This window comes from Melopsittacus undulatus, chromosome 4, assembly GCF_012275295.1.
Source record: "Melopsittacus undulatus isolate bMelUnd1 chromosome 4, bMelUnd1.mat.Z, whole genome shotgun sequence".
Classification (NCBI taxonomy): domain Eukaryota; kingdom Metazoa; phylum Chordata; class Aves; order Psittaciformes; family Psittaculidae; genus Melopsittacus; species Melopsittacus undulatus.
The window spans coordinates 61919579-61939153 of record NC_047530.1 but is presented as its reverse complement, the minus strand read 5'-3'; the positions used below and the strand labels follow the sequence as shown (position 1 = coordinate 61939153).

Here is a 19575-nt window from a genome sequence, read left to right as displayed (position 1 = left end):
TATTTTAAAACAAGTCATCTGCATTCTGCAGGCAGGGGGAGGAAAGGAAGGCTGCTCGGAACGCTGGCAGGATGCAACCAAAACCAACCATAAATAAAAGAGAAGCCAGTATCAGAACACACATGCATGTGGAATTAAAAGGGGAAAACAATAATAAATAAATGAAAAGGTAAAACTAAAGTGGGTGACAACAGCAAAAGCTGAAGACCCATCCCTGCAAAAATATCTACTTTCCAATTTTCTGTCGTCAGCAAGCACTGAAAGCAAGGCACCACATGAAATTAGGATCACTAACAATGTACAATGCCCTCTTCATACAATCCGTAACAGCTTTTACACATATATAAGCCCAAGACCTTGGATTCTCAAGGGTCTCAAAGTATTAAAAACCAACTACCTTAAGCCTCAGAACAATCACTGATTTTCAAACAAACAAGCTGCTTTCAGAACTTTTTACCTCTTGTCTACTTTTTGTAGACATGCTTGCATCTGTTATGGTTGTATTAACACTTCAGGCTGTATACAGTAAATTTTATTTCACAGTGTCTGAAGACTCAAGTCAGTAATTAACAACACTCCATTAGAAAGGAAAAGTAAATGAACTCTCTTTTTAAGTTTTTCCTTTTTGACTTGCAAGTTGTAGATTTCTATAGGTATTAGCAAGTGAATCCTAGGGGCTCTCTCAGAAGATGAAATGGAGTCCACTGTGAGAAAACTGAACTTCAGCAGATTAGGAACCATAAACTGAAGTAATTTTTTTGTATCAGTATATTAATACGAAAGATCCCATTCTCAGGTATTTCCATGGACAATTTCTTCCCCATCAAATACTCAACAGCTCATCTCACAAAGCAGGCTTCATTCTGAATTACTGTAACATGACCAGATATCAAGAACTCGTGTTTCAAAATGTATCACTGAATCTTAAATGGGGATTTACTAAACATGGAAAAAAACCCCAACAGTCTACAGTCTACTTACTGGGACACTGGGAGTTTTCAGAACTGGTGGTGCTGGCAGAGCCTCTGATTCTGGCTGGTTCCAGTGTCTAGCATTATATACAGCTTTTGTGGGAGACTAAAAGATAAAAATGAAAGTTATTTTTAAAGCAAATCTACCAATAATCACTATGCACTTCAAAAACTATTGTAGCAATAATGTTACCCAACAAGTAAAATGCGTTTCATTTCCCCCATGTCTGTATTCCCAGCAACACAAGTTCTCTACATCATATATATCAGAAAATCTGTAAGACTTTGAAGTACCTGATGGTTTTAAAGACACACAGACCCACTCAAATGGCCAAAGACATTATGTGCACGTATTTCAGGATTTTTTCTGTCTTTTTACTGTTTAAATTTATTCAAAGACAAAAGGTCTGCAACCTTAGCATAGACACAATCAGACAGCTACGAGGGGGAAAGAAAACATGTTAGCAAACATCATGTCAGCAGAATATATGACCAGTTTAGAATCAAAATGCAGATTTGACATAGACTTTGATGCTTGGAGAAAGACAAAACACTCAAATTAAATGCCTTAATCCATATTATATATCAAGCCTTTTTTTTTTAACTTCCTGCTCAGAAATGTGTCAAGGCAAATCAAACTAAATCAAGATTTACTGCCCTTGAATTTTCGGGAAACACAATATAATTCTTGGAGGATGCAAGGACAGAACTGCATTTCTAGCAGTTGAGTTTACCAATTAAATGGCACTATAATATTCCAGATTAATACAGTATTACAATTTTCACAGTTTCCCAACATGCTGTATATTGTGTAAACTGCTTAACTCCATACCTCCTCACAAGCATTTATAGAGCTTTTTAACCATGGAAAATATAGATATATATTTAAAAAAAAAAGTTGGGCATTAAAAAAAAATCCTGTTAAATGTAGTGTATCAGCTATTTAAAGCACATATTTGCTCAGGTACAGCCCACAGGGGGCTAGGTGCAGCAAACCCAGCAGCCCAGAACATACCATTCCAAAAGCACAACAAGGTTTTAGCATGTCAAAAGCTACAAAGTAGGTTTTCAAACGTTTCGGTACTACTGTCACATGTTACTGAGCTGCATCCTTCCATTCTCTACAATATGAGAAAGCCCTAACAAAACTTCAAAGAATATTAGCAGAATGAAAGTCTCAGCTGTGAGTTTTCACAGCCAAAAAAAACCTGTCAAGAACTACATCATTTTAGTTTCCAGACAAGAGAAACTCGTTCCTTCCTACAGTGAGCTTTGATGTGGTCATAAGAAACTTAACTTAGTTGGACTGTTTAATTAAAAGCAGTGCTCATGTACCATTCAACAACATGCATGCAATGGCCATCACCTCAACAGCTTCAGCTGTTTTCTGAGGAAGCTCTTTAAACAATACATTTGCAGGTAATGGATTGTAAAGTTGCTCAGCAGCCACATGCAGCCACCATGGCCACATGCAGGAATATCAAAATAAGGGGTTTGATAATGTCAGTTTTTACTTTTCCAAGGTAACAGAAGCACCAGCTGCACCAATCTCCTGACAATCTCTTCAAGCTCAAAGAGTTAAACCGAGAAATCAGTGTTTAAGTTCATGCTGCTACAGTTATGAGAGGACATCTCTGTCCATAAAAAGGAAGACAGTGCCACATAGATACCCTTTTGAAAACAGTAAGTTAACTGCTGAGGAAATCACTGAAAGGTTAACTCTCTTCTCTCCCAAGCTTCCTGCATTTCTGAGCAGCCAAGTCTTTCCAAAATCTGACTCAAGGTTTGTGATGAACAAACCAAGGACAACTTAGTAACGAAGGTGCTTTTTTAATATCGAAGGACACAAGGTTTTACAAACGTCTGTTATGGGTTAAAAAACACAACAGGGTATTTTCTGGATACTTACTACTTTTTTTCTTGACTTACAACTGCTCCACAGATTACCTCAGTGCCTAAGATTTGGAACAGAAGGCCTAAGTTTCTGGGTGCCAATATCCTGGTATACAGGGTAATTCAAGGAGGTAACACATTATCAAGTAGCCAGCATGAAAGTATAGCATATATTTAATATCAATCTGATGCATAATTCTGCTTAACCTTTCAGGGAAACGTTAACTATTACAGTTCTGACGGCTGTCTATTGCATTACAGCTGCCATAAATCCTATTAACATATGATACTCATTATTAATAGTTCCAAATCTCAGTTATAATCTCACATAGTATCCTATCCCTGCTTAAAGGATAGTAATATATTAATATTCCTGAATTTCCTGTCTCACAGCCACAAGCAGCACAGCTTTTTAGATCTCTGCCACAGCAGCGTTGGGCTCAATGCACCCAGCAGGGAGATGCTGCAGGGAGATGCAACCCACACAACAGGATCCTAGATGTATGCCTTCCTCAGCTCCATCCAGAAACAGGGGCACAAAGCAAAGCAGGCTCTGCTGCGGCTGCTGCATCCCTCTTTAGGGAAAGACCACACCTCACTTGCTGGCTCAGTGCCCTATCTGCATGTTCCTTTTTCTTCAGTGCTCCACCACAAGCCAAACACAGCCCTTATTAGGTGCAGGGGGAGCAGAATCATGCTGGCATTAAAGTTGTCTTACTGAGCTGGGATGGGACCTTGCTCACCATGCAACAGGAGTGTCTGCAGTCTTGGCTTCTCAGAATTTAGCACTGCTGTTTCATACACATACATACAGCATGGAAGCACAGATGACAAAGATTGAGTTCAGTGCTTCACTACAACATAAGAACTAAGTATACAAATGGGTGCAGCAGCGTAATCAAAAGGTCCTCACAGCAGTAGTGTGTTTTCTTCAGCAGACAGCAACAGCTGATGCGTAGGAAAGAGCTCACAGGGCAAAGAGATAAAGACAATTCCTTCTAAATAATCAGGGCTCAGAGGCTTCCTGAGTCAAAGACGGCTTCATTTTTATTTAACTGTCAAAAATGGGCTTTTCTTCCCTGATTTTCCTTAATCCCTTATTAAATCAAAAGCTAGGGCATGCCCAAGTGTTTTGTGACAAAGCACTTCACAGATTGCTTAGGCACTACCAATGCAATACAGAAGAAAGCTGCACGTAAGAAATCAAGTAATGTCATCAGTTAATGCCTGTTCTGAGAAATGAGGACATCTCATTTAATAGCTCTCTTGTAATATAGTCTAAACTGGAACTGAAAATGGCAATTACTTAAAACCTTGAATACCTACTGAAGTTTAGTTTTAGCCACTGTAGTTTGTAATATCTTCCACTTGTAGATCTAAACAGTGTTTAGATTTCACCTGTAATTCCATGCCCTTCTAGTAATATTTTGTTAACCAGTAGAAACTACTCCCCAGCAGCTCCTACCACCTGATCCACTGACTGCACACAGCTCAGCACACCCCCAAAATCCAGCACTGCTTTCCAAAGAAATATGTTCTGATCAGTTCTAACTCTTCATTAGGGACTGTAGTGACAGGACAAGGGGTAATGGGTTCCAACTTAAACAGGGGAAGTTTCGATTGGATATAAAGAGGAAGTTCTTTACTGTGATGGTGGTGAGGCACTGGAATGGGTTGCCCAAGGAAGCTGTGAATGCTCCATCCCTGGCGGTGTTCAAGGGCAGGTTGGATGAAGACTTGGGTGACATGGTTTAGTGTGAGGTGTCCCTGCCCATGGCAGGGGGGTTAGAACTGGATGATCTTAAGGTCCTTTTCCAACCCTATTCTATGATTCTATGATTATGCAGGGACTTCGGAGTTCTCTTAAAACTCACATAGATATGGCAAATAGATCACTCTTTTACAATCACCTCTTAAAGCAACCTTCACATTTTGACCTGCAACACAAAACGAAGATGAACTTCCAAAACAACTGTAAGAAAACTGTACCAATACTGATCAATCTGTAAGAACCATGTAGACTTGCTTTTAGATTACTGTGTGACAGAACTGAAGCCAGGAAAAGTATCAAAGAGCAAATGAAAGCCAATGAACAAAGTCTTTTTCAGAAGGGCTTCATTACATAAGCAAAGGGGTTTGTTTATTTGGGTTTGGTGGTGGGTTTTTTCAAGGCAACTCAAATGCTTATGATAACAAGCTTCCCTGAAGAAGCAATGCTGATATTTAAGCAGCAGTAATTTAAGAAACTGACTTAGTTTCTCTTTAAAGAGAAGGCAACTGTGCAATTATTCAAATAATGCAGACTTTTCTTTAGGAATTCTTCCTCTGAAGATTAAGTTAGAATAAATGCAAGAGGAAATATATCACTCCTTTGAGTTCAACGTTCTTAAGGCAAATAACTTCTGCAATATTAATCAGCCATAAGAGCTTCTGCTGAATAGCAGAAGAGTTACCTTTTTTCATATGTACAGAACTGACAGCTGTTTACACTCAGATGTCTGAAAGACTGCAAACACTGTAGTGAGGGTATAAAGCGTATTGTACTATGGGACCCTACATGTGGTTCTGGGAGGTGAACTGAGATGCAAAACCAGAACTAACGCCAGGGATTTTACAAAATGCACAGGGTTGCCAGTTTTATACAGTCATCTCTAAATGGCATGAGCTATGGGTCATGCTTAACCTCCCATCTCTGGAAGTCTCATGATGAAATTTTCAAGAGTTGATACTCTGCACATATGGATGCTGTGCTGCCTACCATTCAAAGATACAAGAATAGCAAAAAATAAGAGCCAGGGACATGAGTCATGCTGAAAATACTAGCAAAACAAGAAAAACAGCAGCTATTTGAAGGCAAAAATGCTTTCCAAGGTAGAAGACAATGGGAAAAGAAAACCCCCCAAAAGCCATTTTTAACACATATCCTGATAAATGCATTATTTGTATCTGTACACCAGGTGCTTCCAGTTCCAAAAAAAAGCCAAACTAATTAACCAAAATATGTAATGATTTACCACTCAGTATTCATAATCATTAAGAATACTACTCTGTCCTGCATGTCTCAGTTTGAACAAGAAAAAGATAACAAGTATGTTATGCAGCAGAAAACTATTCATAATGGACTGTTTCTTTTGAAAAGGGAAAGGAATGAACATCCAATTCAAAGCAAAGAAAAAGAAATTACACTTCAAAAGAGGAGGATGGAGTACCAATTCAGCAAAGGCTGAGCCATGCGTATGTAACACAGGAGAAAGTTAATTTGGGCTCCAGATAAGACAGCAGTTTTCAACAGCAGTTAAAAACCAGAGGTAAACTAGGACAAAGTCATTTGTTCATTGTTCAAAATGTTAACTAAATCTCCATTATTTGGATCACAGTAGTAGATTAGTGCCAATAATTCACCTTTAGGTGCCATGGACCACTTAATCATGAGCTGCTACACCATTTCATGCAGCACACAAAAAACATTATGCACGCACACAGCTAGACAACTACAAGTTGTCAGTCAGACAAGGCTGAAGAGTATCAGCAGCAGCCAACATGATGAGCAAGAGGGGAAAATGTCACTGAAGCTTTTCCTGCATCAGATTTCTGTCAAACTGCAAATGTTTTTCCTTCCTCAAAGCTCAAATAGAGGCCTCTGGGGCAGAGCAGGACAATGGGTCAGACACCCAAGTGAGACATGAAGATTTATCTTGAAGAAACAGGACAGTTTGATAAACGTGAGATTCATTCCTGAACAGAAATAGCTCATGGTATTCTGTATGCTGCTTATACTGAGTACACTCAAAGCTGGTCACTCAGAAGCAGAAGCCATATGGTTATGGTTACTGACCTGTCCTGAAATCTGTTATGTCTAATTAAAAGGGACAAGATACAATAGCTTAGACATAATGCCACAATACTGGAAACATATCAATCAAGAGAAAAAAAAAAAAAACCCTTGTGTCTGCCAGAGTGTAACTGATTGGTACAAACACATCCTTGTAAAAATTGTTACACTAAATTCCTGCCCTCTCTGCTGCTCCTTAAAGGCATATCCTATATGCCACACATATCCCCCCGCACACACTTCCTGTTAATCCTGATTTATTTAAAGTATATCAATCTACTGACAGGAAAGCCTCACAAAAGCACAACAGCAATGAAATTCCAGAGGTCATATAGCTGGGTACGTGTGTGCACACCCTTGTAAGTGGTTCCACTGGGATGACAACACTGTGGTTTGCATCACTGAGTCTCTGAGAACACTTATCTGACTTCTGATAAAACCCATCTTGAAGATGCTCTTCCAGGGAGCACCCACCTCACACCAGCTGTTACTGGGCATTCCCTAAAGCAGATCAAAATAAAGCTAACTCAAAGTAAAAACTCCTAGATGGGTATCACCTATCTGTGCCCTCAGCACCAACTGTTTCACTCTCGGGATGTGCTCTTATTGCATTGTGCTATTATCTAACACATACAAAGTCAGAGAGAGGGGAGTCCACCAACTATTCAGTACATGGGAGCTGTGAAGACAATTTTGCCTAATTATTAAAACACCAAGTTAATTACTAGGAACTGTGCAACCTGGGGGAAGAGGGAGAGGGTAGAATATGAAGATGCAAAAGAGAATCTGATTCAAAAATGTTTTAATGCCTGCTTCTTACCTAAGAGTTACTATCAAAGGTGGAAGGATCTCAGCTGAGCATCTACCAGGACACACCCTTCTTCACCACAGTTTAATATGAAGGAGTGTGAAGAATTTTGATCAGCATCACATGATTATCTTGAAGGTAGCAGACCAACTCTAGGCATTTGCTTCCACTCTGAGATGGCTTCAAGGTGTTATGCCCAACTCAATTCAGTAAAATTACAGTGGATATTTCATCCTCAAAAAAGGTGACTGATCCTAAAAACCTGCCAGTTCTTACCAGTATCCTGTTTACTAACGTAAAAACTAAGATTTGGTTTTAGTCTATTTACATTAATAATAAAGGAGAAAAAAAAAATAAAATCAATCCCTGAATGGTAAGCACTAAGTCAGAGTTAAATAAAATGTGCTTACTGAAGAATGTGGTTTTACAAAGATTAAGTGAAATAATCGTATCAATATGAAGCTTTGGGTTTTAACAAATCAACTATTTCAGAAACATTTATTTATTCTTACCTTTTATAATACTTTTCTTTTTAATTAACTGATTCCAGCAATATAAAAGTTCCTTAAAATACCAATGCTGTTTATAACTGGTTGGAACTCAGAACAACTCATCTCTCATGTATCATTACAACAAACAGGTTTTGGACAAAAAAGCCCCATAAAAATCACTTGAGTTCAGGACCGGGCAGACCACCTGCCAGAAAGCACCAAACAGTAAATGAAAGGCATGTACTGCAGAAGCAGCAACATGCTGTCACAAGATGTCAGATCTGACCATCACTGTTTGCTTGTCAAATTGCCGATGAAAGACTGCTGGCTTAGCACTATAATGATACAAGCCAGAGAGTTCAGAGTATTGTGACTTTCAGAATTCAGCTTGACTCCTCAGAGTCAAAACAGCAAATGTCAACTAATACACTTTCCTATTAAAAACAAACAACCAACCAAACAAGCAAAGCAATTTTGACATCCTAAGTTAGGATGCTAACAGCAGCTCAATGTGTGCAGTATCAACAGTTCACTATCACTGAAAAAATGCTTTGTTAAAGCTGTTCATCCTTTGGATGGGACACTTTTCCTTAAGGTTATCCAACGTAGAGACAAGCAGCTCTTTTTAAAATTAGCTCTGATCAGTCTACCATTAAATGTATGGAAAGGGCTACGACTAACATAGCAAAACTTCAGAACACTTCCATTGATGATTTTCCAATATTATTTACTTAAAATAAGCTATGGAACAAGTATTAGCCAAAACTACCTGAGGTTGGGCACTAAAGATAGATCAACCTTCACATACACTGAATAACATTTTAGAAATCTATAAAAATTGGAGGGAATGCAGACTGAATTGCAGGCAAGCAAAAATAAATGACACATGCAGGATGTCTTCGATAAAGATCTACTGCAGAGTGTAATACAAGCAAAGTGGAAAACTACAGATCACAGCACAGCCCAGTTTCTTTCCTCTCCCACACAAATGTCATCATCATATTAGCCCTAAGATAACTCAGTCAAACCAAGAGCCACGCATGGTTTCAGACTTCTTCAATTTCAAAACACTTCCAAAGATCAGGTACAAGTATTTCATCCTGGACAAGTAAACTTAGACACAGCATTTGTTTCAAGTCAATATTTATAGCTTCCTCCAGTCAGCATGTGGAAAGAGCTTACATCAACCTATAAAACATCTCACAAGTTATACCCTTACACTTCTATTACAGCAAATCCATTAGAAACAACAGGATCTCAAATACCCTTTATTTTCAAGGATTACAGTTACAGTGTCTAAAATTTGTAACAGGAATATAGCAACTTAATGAGAAAAACCCCAACCTACTTCCAGGGCAAGAAAGATGCAACTATATAGCCAACTATGGACTAGCTGCAGCTCAAACTAAAGGCACACAGAAGAAAATTAAGTATCTTTTCTTTCTGGTTAAACACTTGATAACTGGAAATTAAAGCTCTCCACACAGTACTGATTTGACAATGCCTTCCAACTCCTCTGCCCAAAATCACGCTTTGAGATCTTGCACACATATCTGTACCTTCTTGGACACAAAACACAGCAGTTATTCATAAAACTTGAATAAAACATTAAAAGCAATAAACAGTTGCAGGGTTGTGACTGGATGAGGTTTCTGTCTTGGATGCAGAGTTCAAAAGCAGTCTGTTGGCTAAGCCATGTCTGAATTCAGCAATGATTTCATTCATGTATTCAACACTACTGTCATGACTAACTCTATTAATGTCACTTGATCAAAGTAATACTTGTAATCCTGCTAACGCCGGCCATGGTTAGTGAGCATTTCTCAGCTGTAATGTTGACTTAACCAGGTTAAAAGGACTTAATCTCTGTTCTTCAGTTCCCTCAGCTGAGTGGATACAACTGTTTACAATCTCCAGTGAGCTAAACAGAGATTTGTTAAATGTTTCCTTTTAGTGGGTTATTTCTTAAACACAGATGGGTTCTTCAGTTTTGTTCAATACACAACCTTGGGAAAGGAGCAAGGGAAGAGGAGTGAGCAGGTGAAGCAAAAAGAGAGCCAAGGCAGCATCTCCAAATACTTGTCAGTAGTTCCTGTCTTTTTCAGACAAAACCAGGCATTACAGTAGGCTGAGTTTGAGGGGTTCTGGCAGGTTGGGTTTGGTTTTGTTTAAACGCATAATACAAGATCTCTGTTTTTCCTGACAGATATATTCCACACTAGTGGAATAACTTTCAAGCAATGACACTGTTGAAAACAAGGAAAGTACTTTGCACAGGTCACTTCATGGCCTGGTATTACTCGAGTGAGAGGCAAAATAGACAAGTTTTCTAGAGCCAAGACCTCAACAAGCAAATTTAGAGAAGTTTCTCCACACATAGCAAGGCAAGAGAGTAAGAAATACTATTTAAAGCTAGCTTAAATTTGTTTATAAACATTCAATTCTTATTGAAAAAGTGAGTTAAGGGAAATACACAAATTTGAATGGAAGTCAAAAGCCACTAAGCAATGGACTAGCACAATAGTCCACAAATCACCACTGCAGACTATCCGTGCAGCAAGTACTTTCTTCCTCATGTTACCAATCATCAGAAATGCCCATTTTATTCCCTAAAGAAAATGTCAGTCTTTAATAGGTGCTAAACTGAATTACTGACACCAGCATGAAAGCTTTCTGAAATATACTCAGTAAAAAAAGAAAATTAAATAAAAAATCAACATCTAAGAAATTAATTTCCTAAGACTCATTCCTAAGGCACAGAAAAAAACAACCCCAAACATTCTGATATATAGCAGTCATCTAATACATTGAAATGTCAGGCTGCTTTGAGAAAACACAACACAGAGTCTTTCACACCTACTTGAAAGAGTCAGTGCTTTTTCCTATTGTACCTCCTTTGTCCCACAAACACAGTAAGTCTTCCCATATGTCTCAGTAGCACTGAAGAGCACTAACAGAAGGATTAGTTTCAACCAAGCTGAAAGGTTCCCATACTTTGCAATTATGATTTGCAACTCTAATTATATTCTTACCTTGGAATATTCAAACATAATCAGTATTCACCTTGTCTCCATTGGCTTCCTGTGGCCACAGGCAGAACTAGGATCAGCACAGAGCTGCAAGTCACTCTTAAACATCCATTTCCAGTTTAAGAGCAGAGGGCCATCACAGAAGATTTGCTGTTCAGAGGACCTGATGTTCCTTAACAACATGCTGGACAACAGAAGTGCTGAGCTGACAGTACAGGTCTGGCACAAAAGAGCAAGCTCTCATGTACCTTACTGGTTATGACCTTATAAATGAGAATTAGTTTTTATCTGCAGAAAGGGAAATAAGCTCAAAGGGAGCAGCAGGTGGGCATATCACAGCCCCAGTTCCCAAACCTACATGCTAGAGCACAAGTTACTGAACCAGTTGAATTAAAACTGTAAACAGCTGCAAACAAACTTCTGCAGATGTTACGCATGTACGCTTCACACCCATAATTTGCAAGTCAAGTAATGCCAATATTTGTGTTCTGCAAGTACATAATTATGTTGCTATGGAACATAATATTCCTCTTGTACCTCAGACTCATAATATTCCTCTTGGACCTCAGACTCAGGATAAAGAGATTTAATTCACTTAAAAGCAGAATTCTGGTTGAGACTTCACATACCTACCGTAACATGTGCACTACTGAGATTTTTTTGCTCATTACGTGTGTGAATAGCCACTTTTTTCATCAAGACTCCGTACGCTAAAAGCGACTTTCAGGAACACTTATTCACTAAGTCAATAATGTCTGTTATCTTTTATTACACATACAATCAAAGTTTCAAGAACTGGACTTTAGCTTTAGAGTACAATGGTCAGGTTTCAAAACCACAAACATGAGCGAGAGTCCTGCTGACTACAAACTGGAGAAAAACCACTTCAGCTTCCTGGATCTACTGAAGTTTAACAACACCTGCTGCTTCCTGAGTAACAGAACTCTGTACTTTTAAGCTCGGTGTGATACCGAGTGCCATACCTCTAACACTACCCCCTAGATGAAATTCATTAATACTGTATCTGCTGGTTTCTACTAGAAAAAAAAGGTGATGAAACAGCGAAGACAAGGTGGTGGATTGCTGGGCTTGGTATTTTAGGAGAGGATCATTTAGTTGTGGTCAGGTTAATACTTACAGTTCAGTTTTTCATTCCCAGAATTACAAGTCCCTTAAGATGTAACTGAGATTAAGAGTCTATATCTGTAGTTTAGGAAGATAATTATAGCATCTCTAATTACCATCAGAACAAGCTTTACAAGCTTTTTTAGTAACTCCACGAAACAGCCGTATGATTAGAGACCATTACAGTTTAAAATCTGAATTGCAATTGCAGCAATTTCTACTTGGAGGTCCATTATATGACTGCAGGATCAAAAGGGCTATTTGATTTTCACCTTTCTTGCTTAAGTTTATTCCCAAGTGAGAATTTTCTAGAGTTGAAACCATTCTCTCTTATGAATTATAATATTGCTGTTTTTTTCCATATAATTTCACAATACAGATATTCAAAATTAATTAAAAGTTTCCATATAAACCTGCAAGTATTTAAAGTATAAAAATTAAATAAGAAACACATAAAATGCTAATACAGAACAGTATTTGAAGCATACATATATTTAAACATTAAAAAATATCCGGCATTTACCAGAACACCTACAGCCGTTTTATGCTGCTAATACAGCAAAAAAAGGTACAGTTGAATTTACATTCCATGTACTTTTGTTTCTGAGTCTACTGTAACATGTTCACTGATAGAAGCTGATTTAAAACCAAACAATTATTTTATCAGCAGAAGCTGAGGATCTCTGATCTTCAAGAAATACTATTTCAATTCTGAAAAGACCCTTTTCACCAACAGCCTGACTTCAAATGCAGGAAGCAGGAGGTCCCTGTTCTCTCTCAAGTCAAGAGACAAGAAGCAACGCTTCTTTTCTAAAGGCCATTACAACTGACAGTAGTTATTGGACTGCCCCAAATGAAAATACTCTCTTCCATGCTTTGGGAAATAAAATAAGTTTGTCCTCCTTCCTCTACCCACAAATCCACATTTTTAAATTGAAAATTATTATATATGAACACAGCTGAGGATATAACAAACCTTCCTGTTCTGCAATACCAATGAAAAAAACCAACAATAACTGAAGAAGTTACTTCATGTGAACTATCATACAACACAAGTAACTAGCTACCTTTATAGGAAATTTTAGTGCAATTATTGGATTTTTTTATGTAAAATAACTAGGAAAATAATGTTAAAATAAATTCTTAGAAATTACAGAAGGCTGAACACATAAAGGGAGTTTCTATTAAAATACGCAAACACCAGACCTTGCAAAACTTATAGAAACCAAAGAGAAAGAGAGAAATACGAGTGTATTTCCCTCTCCCACTTTCCTATTTTTCTCATTACCAGTTCTAGATTGCAGCGCTGGTGAGACAGCTACTCTCTTCACCAGACGACAGGAACATATGTAATAAACATAAGGAAAAGCCTTAAGCATTAGAAACGGTTATCCTGGACAACCAAGTCATTAAACTTCATTTAGTGGAAATTACATGGATCCCACTATTGCAAACTTTCACCTAATAGCTAAACACAATTTTTTGCTGAATGCACATTTTTAAAAGCCTCCAAATACTCAGTAACATATAATAACAGGTAAGATAAACCACATGCCATCAACAAAATGAACAAGCGCCATTCGCATAATGAAAGGGCAAATTTATACTGAATACTACATAGTTTGGGTATATTGGGGTGGGATTTGGGTTTTGGGGTTTTTTCTTTTGGTGGTGGTGGTATTCAGTGGTTGTTCTTTGATTTTTTTTATACTAAGAAAATCTTACTTCACTCCAGGCTATAGAGGCACTTGTGTCCTTTGGACAAGTCCTGAAGACTATACCAATGACAACTTTGAAGCTTTCAGAAAGGTTCAATCCTATAATATGATAGATATTTCTTAGGAGAGCAACAAAAAAAAGCAACAAAATAAACCCCCACAATACCTAATGGTGCTTAATAATCACCCAGAAAAGAATACATGCAGGTTACCCATTATCATTGTGCAACCCCCAAGGTCGCATCTCTAAAATGAAATTCCTAGTAACTGATACAAAAATTTTGCACTTGAAAGTTTTACTCTTCCAGATATAGTCTTTAAAATCGAACAAATTATTTCAAGTGCAGATATAAACTGGGACAAAAGTCTGGTACTTACATAGGAGGAAACATCAACACTGAAGAGTTAGCTAAAATAACTTTGCCTTGGTCTCAGTATTATTACTCACCCGCTTTGGCCCACTAAAAATCTTCCTGGTGTTTTCCTTAGATTTATCACCTTGTTTATTTGTGGATTTCTTATTGCCTTCAAGCACACCAGGTGTATCCTCTGAAAACTCCAGAAGATCTGTGAAAGATAAAAGACATGAAATATCCATACTGAAAGTTATTGAAGTGCTAGAACATTTCTTGCATCTGGCATTTACACGTGTAACTTAAGAAATTGTATAATAAAACCCCCAATCTTTATCAGAAATACCAGCTTTAAAGCCAAAGTCAGTACTGGATGGAGCTCAGGTTTCCTGGCTAGACTGTCACAATACATAAAATACACATTAGAAGGTATACAGTCATAATTATTATAGCACCTCTGGCCCCTTGTGTAAGCTTCAAGTTACCATTTCCCATTTTGCACTCCTGTAAATCCCAGGTTGCCTTTTATATGTGCTTACTTAATGGCTTACTGCTACACCTTTGAGTAACAGGCAAATTAAACAGTAAATGGGGTTCTTCAAGAGAGTGAGATCAAGAGATTTATAGGAAGAATACTTGTCACTACAGTTACAGGATGGAAGAATGGATCTCACTTCTCACAAAGGCAGCCTGTTTATATTTGCTTGTTCTGTTATAAACAGTATTAAAAAAACATGGTCATCAACTCAGAAAGGAGCTAGCTGACAAAGTCAGACTCTGAAACCACCTTTCAGTGTATTCGGTACCTGTCTTAGCAGTGGTTCTCCTACTCAGTTCTGGACAGTAAATCTGCAATTCACTCATCTAATTAAATTCTTTTCCTGTTTTGTTGTTTGGGTTTGGGGTTTTTTTTCCCTTTAAACTTGTGTTGTATTTGAAGCGTTATCCCTTGGAGAGCAGCTTATGCTCTTTTACTCAGCACAAACCAGAAGTTACCATAAATTTCAAGCTGGAAACAAAAACGGGCACAAAGAAGCACTGTTTCATCTATAAACAGTTTACAAAACCTATCTATTCCAGAGAAGCTGGTACTATTTGAAAACTGCACTGCAAAAATACAAGCAGGTTGGAATGGTTACTCTAATCCCAAGTGCACTTGCATCCAGTAAACAGGCCTGGCCAAGCAACTAGGTAAGGAGGAAAACAAAAGCAAATGAGGCAAGCAAGCTTATAAATACACTGACAAGGACACAAAACTTACCTAGTCTGGGGAATCTAAGCATTCTTAGAATAAGGCTCAAACATTTCTTAAACTGCAGTAAATTTCAACAGGCCTAGCAGCACCAGGGCAGCAAGATGCTTACTGCAAGGCACCTAACAACCAGCCTCCTGCATCCCAGCCCACTTTACACTTCAATTTAGCTGTACAATGTTAGTACAGGAGCTTAACAACTGGAACAATCCTTCTGAAAATAACTGACCTTTTAAAGATCTTTTGATCAAATTCATCTAACAGAGCAAAAATACCAAAGGCCAATTCTCATTAACTTAAATAATGCAAAACTGCTTCTAAATCTATGCCGAAGTCAACTTAGTCCTTTGCTGCAACTTGCCCATTAAAGGAGTCAAATCAAATTGCTTTGATACATATAATTAAAACAAAATAAAAATCCTGAAATACTTTTGAAGATGCCAGGACCTGAACACAATTCCCAAAGAAAATCAAAGGAACAGAACTGGATCCTCCTATCATAGGTTAAAAACTAAAAAGTCCCTCGCTTGACTCCAATAATTACAAACATGCAAGTCATTCTAGAAATGCAGGATGTGTTTTCACCCACCAAATCAGCACAGTAATTTGTGCCTTGTGCTGAGACTTGGAGCTGGTGTTGTGGTTAATCCTGATTAACAGTACTCTGCATCAACTAAGCCACAATTCTGAAATACGTAGGTTTGTTTGAATTATACTCCTGTGTGATCCTGAACTATCCCATTTCAATTACATAATTTTCAATAGGACCCCCCCCCAAAAAAACCCAAACCAACAACCAACCAAACCAAACCAAACCTCCAAACCCCTTCGTGGTAAAAATGTTTCAGCCATTACCGACAATAGGATAATTCTGCATTTCTGGTGATATGGTTAAGTGTGAGGTATCCCTGCCCATGGCAGGGGGGTTGGAACTTAAGGGTTGATCTTAAGGTCCTTTCCAACCCTAACTATTCTATGATTCTGTGAGTCTATGTTGCTAGCACATAAACACTTTTATGATTAGCTTTGTAAGATTATCTCAAATGCTTTTATTTAAGCAATGCTCTTTGAGACCTTCCAGGTATCCTAAAAGCACTCTGCATACATACCTTGCCAGATTTTCAAACTTAAACCAAATAGGGCATAGGGGAGAAAACTTTAGTTTGCATTAACCGAGCCAGGCAAAACACAAGTAGTTTGGTCAGCAATGACACTAATGAAGCTTGTTTTCTACTGGCTCTCTCTTGTATGAATGCTTTTTTTCCTCCTCACAGATAAGATGAGCATATTGATCTTTTTCTCACAATGGGAGCATGTAAGGCCTTCTCCCCTGTACCTGACCATTTCAAAGCATTTATAACCTTGGAGCTCATTTGTCTGTCTCAGCTAAAACTGGAAAGACGTTCAAAGACCAACTAGATGGCAACACCACAGTAAATTTCCCTGGGAAAAACAACCCAGGTTTGTTTAAGTGCCCAGGGGTAATTCTGCAGAAGATTTTGAAGTCCAAACAGGACTCTGCCTTAGAGGACTTCGATGTACTATTAACTGGCTAAAAACATTTAACCAATTAAGGTGATTCAATTTTTGAGGAGATCCAAAGGAAGGAAAAAGCCAAAACCTAAACTCAACAGGCTTGCTCACCAGAAAAGAGCTGAGTGCTAGATGCTGGTACACAAAAGCTATTCTGTTATCCAAAAAAGGTTACAGGAATCCGATCTTTATCACAGAAAAGAAAAACGAATGCTTGACACAAAGGTTAAGTTGTGCATCGGAACTGATTTTCAAAGCAGAAGGCTAAGCCTCAATACTCAAACTACAATAACAGCATAACTGCTGTTATTTAACTGTAATTTAAATCAAGAAAATTCTAAGTTCATCATCACTATACTGCTGATGACATATAATGAAGAAGGAGGTAAACCAAATAAAAGTAACTGTGCTAGAGATGACAGATCTTCATACTTTCCTTTAGCAGAAGGTTTCAGGGCAACTTCTATATCCTGTTTATGTCAATCCACATAGGAATACCACAACGTTTAACTTTAGTCAGCATTTTTTATTGTTTATTTAGGTTTTTGCTATGCCTGACACTTTCTGTAATAATCTGATTGGCATGGGTCAAAATGAAATGTACCAAAGCAAGCATTAACATAGTCCTAGGTGTCTCAGCTGAAGAGGTGGGAAACAGAGCATTCTGAGACTGCAAGTTCATAAGCTAAATGTATTAGAAATCTTACTAACCACACAAACTAGTGACAACCATGAAGGGATCTTTAGAAAAAGACACAAACTGATGGCAGTTAATTCCAGAAATATAACACTGTTCACAAGATACAGACTTGCTCTTCAAAACTGGTGCTTACAATTGTATTTTGTTAAGCCTTACTCTTCTTTGTCATTAGTTCAGATTGCTCCTGCATACAAGTCCTCATTGAGCTGATATAGTCAAGTAATTAAGTTATTTTCCTCCCATATTAAAAGCTCTCTTTACTAGAGCCATCCTGTAATCTGGTTAATGAAATGGTACAAGTACAGCTTCACATCTAGTAAAGTCTCACCAGTGCTTTCAGCCCCTGGCATTCTAGCAGACTACAGCTGGGAGACCCACAAGTGAAGTAAAGGAGCTTTTGCTTTGCTGGGCTCATGAAGTTATTAAGTTTCTTCATTACAAATAAAGTCTGTGAACAGCATTTAGGACTTTGAAATCCACATCTCATGGGTTATTCTTTTGTTTGGTTGGTTTTTTTGTGGATTTATAGAATCATAGAATAGTTAGGGTTGGAAAGGACCTCAAGATCATCTAGTTCCAATCCCCCTGCCATGGGCAGGGACACCTCACACTAAACCATGTCACCCAAGGCTCTGTCCAACCTGGTCTTGAACACTGCCAGGGATGGAGCATTCACAACCTCCCTGGGCAACCCATTCCAGTACCTCACCACCCTTACAGTAGAGAACTTCTTCCTTATATCCAATCTAAATCTCTGTTGTTTAAGTTTCAACCCGTTACCCCTTGTCCTATCACTACAGTCCCTAATGAAGAGTCCCTCACCAGCATCACTGTATTCTTGTTTGTTTTGTTTAGGGGGATCTGGGTTTTGTTTGGGTTTTTTCTGGGGGGGACTGGGATTTCTTATGCTTTTGTTAGAGATTTTTGGTGGGCTTTTTTAACCATTTTAGCAGGGAAGCCTATTGCAGAAGTGAACAGAAAAGACTTCAGTGAAAGTCTAATTCAAATCAAATTTATCTGCTCTGCATTTTTTCCTGTACTAACAATGCTCTCCATCCAATTTTTAGTGCTTCCCTGAATTTCATTTGCAGAAACATTTAAATACGCATTATTAAACTTCCTTTCCTTCAACTGTGAGCTACTAGAATGGAAGGAATAGTACACTGAAAGTTCAGTTAGAAAATCTTTGTATTGTGTTTTATACTAAGATTCTGAAATATATTCCATAAAAGTAGGCCTAGTTTATTGTAATTAACTAAACCAGTGCTATGTCAAAAAAAATATCTAAGATTGTAAAGGAAAGTATCAAATCTCTTGAAAAACTGACTATGTCGTATCACACTCTTTACACACAGAGCATCAACAGCAATCTTAGGAATTTCCAGGGCTGGAATTCAGAGATGCAATCTGGCATCTCACCTGTCAACCTGGAACAGGAATACTAGATTTTGATCTGTGGATTTATCCATTACAAAACAGAACAGCACACACACACCTCAGGTAGCATTAGCACCTCTCGGTACACTTTGTAACTTCAGAAAGAAAGGCTGTATTGTACAAGATGTTCTGAAAGCTTTTTCTGAGACTTGGCATTTTCCATGGACACAGAAGTCACTTTTTTTGCAATATGCAGAGACAGACCCTGACAGCAATGCCACATATTTTACTGCAACTTCAGACTTGGATCCATAAGTCCTTGATAATTTCTGAGACTCAGCATCCCTGTATTTCAGGACCTTAACATGGCTGTTCCGAGTGAACCTTGATGCTCAAAATATTCAAAGGTCTCAGAGAAGGCAGCATGAAATGTATCACAGAGCCCCATGTATTTTAGTGCAAAAATCTAAACTGTTTTTGTAATGTGTACTAC

At 38.1% G+C, this 19575-nt stretch overlaps 1 protein-coding gene across 4 annotated transcripts in view; it reads right to left on the bottom strand.

Moving 5' to 3' along the window:
• The window catches only part of WAPL (WAPL cohesin release factor), a 69026-nt gene that overhangs the window by 25487 nt on the left and 23964 nt on the right, over positions 1-19575 (bottom strand). For all 4 annotated transcript variants that reach the window (XM_031053475.2, XM_005153648.3, XM_031053477.2 and 1 more), the window contains exons 4-5: positions 14316-14434; positions 982-1077 (exon numbers count right to left, since the gene is read on the bottom strand). In XM_031053475.2, the coding sequence (XP_030909335.2) occupies positions 982-1077; positions 14316-14434 (215 nt within the window). The remainder of the gene's footprint in view (positions 1-981; positions 1078-14315; positions 14435-19575) is intronic.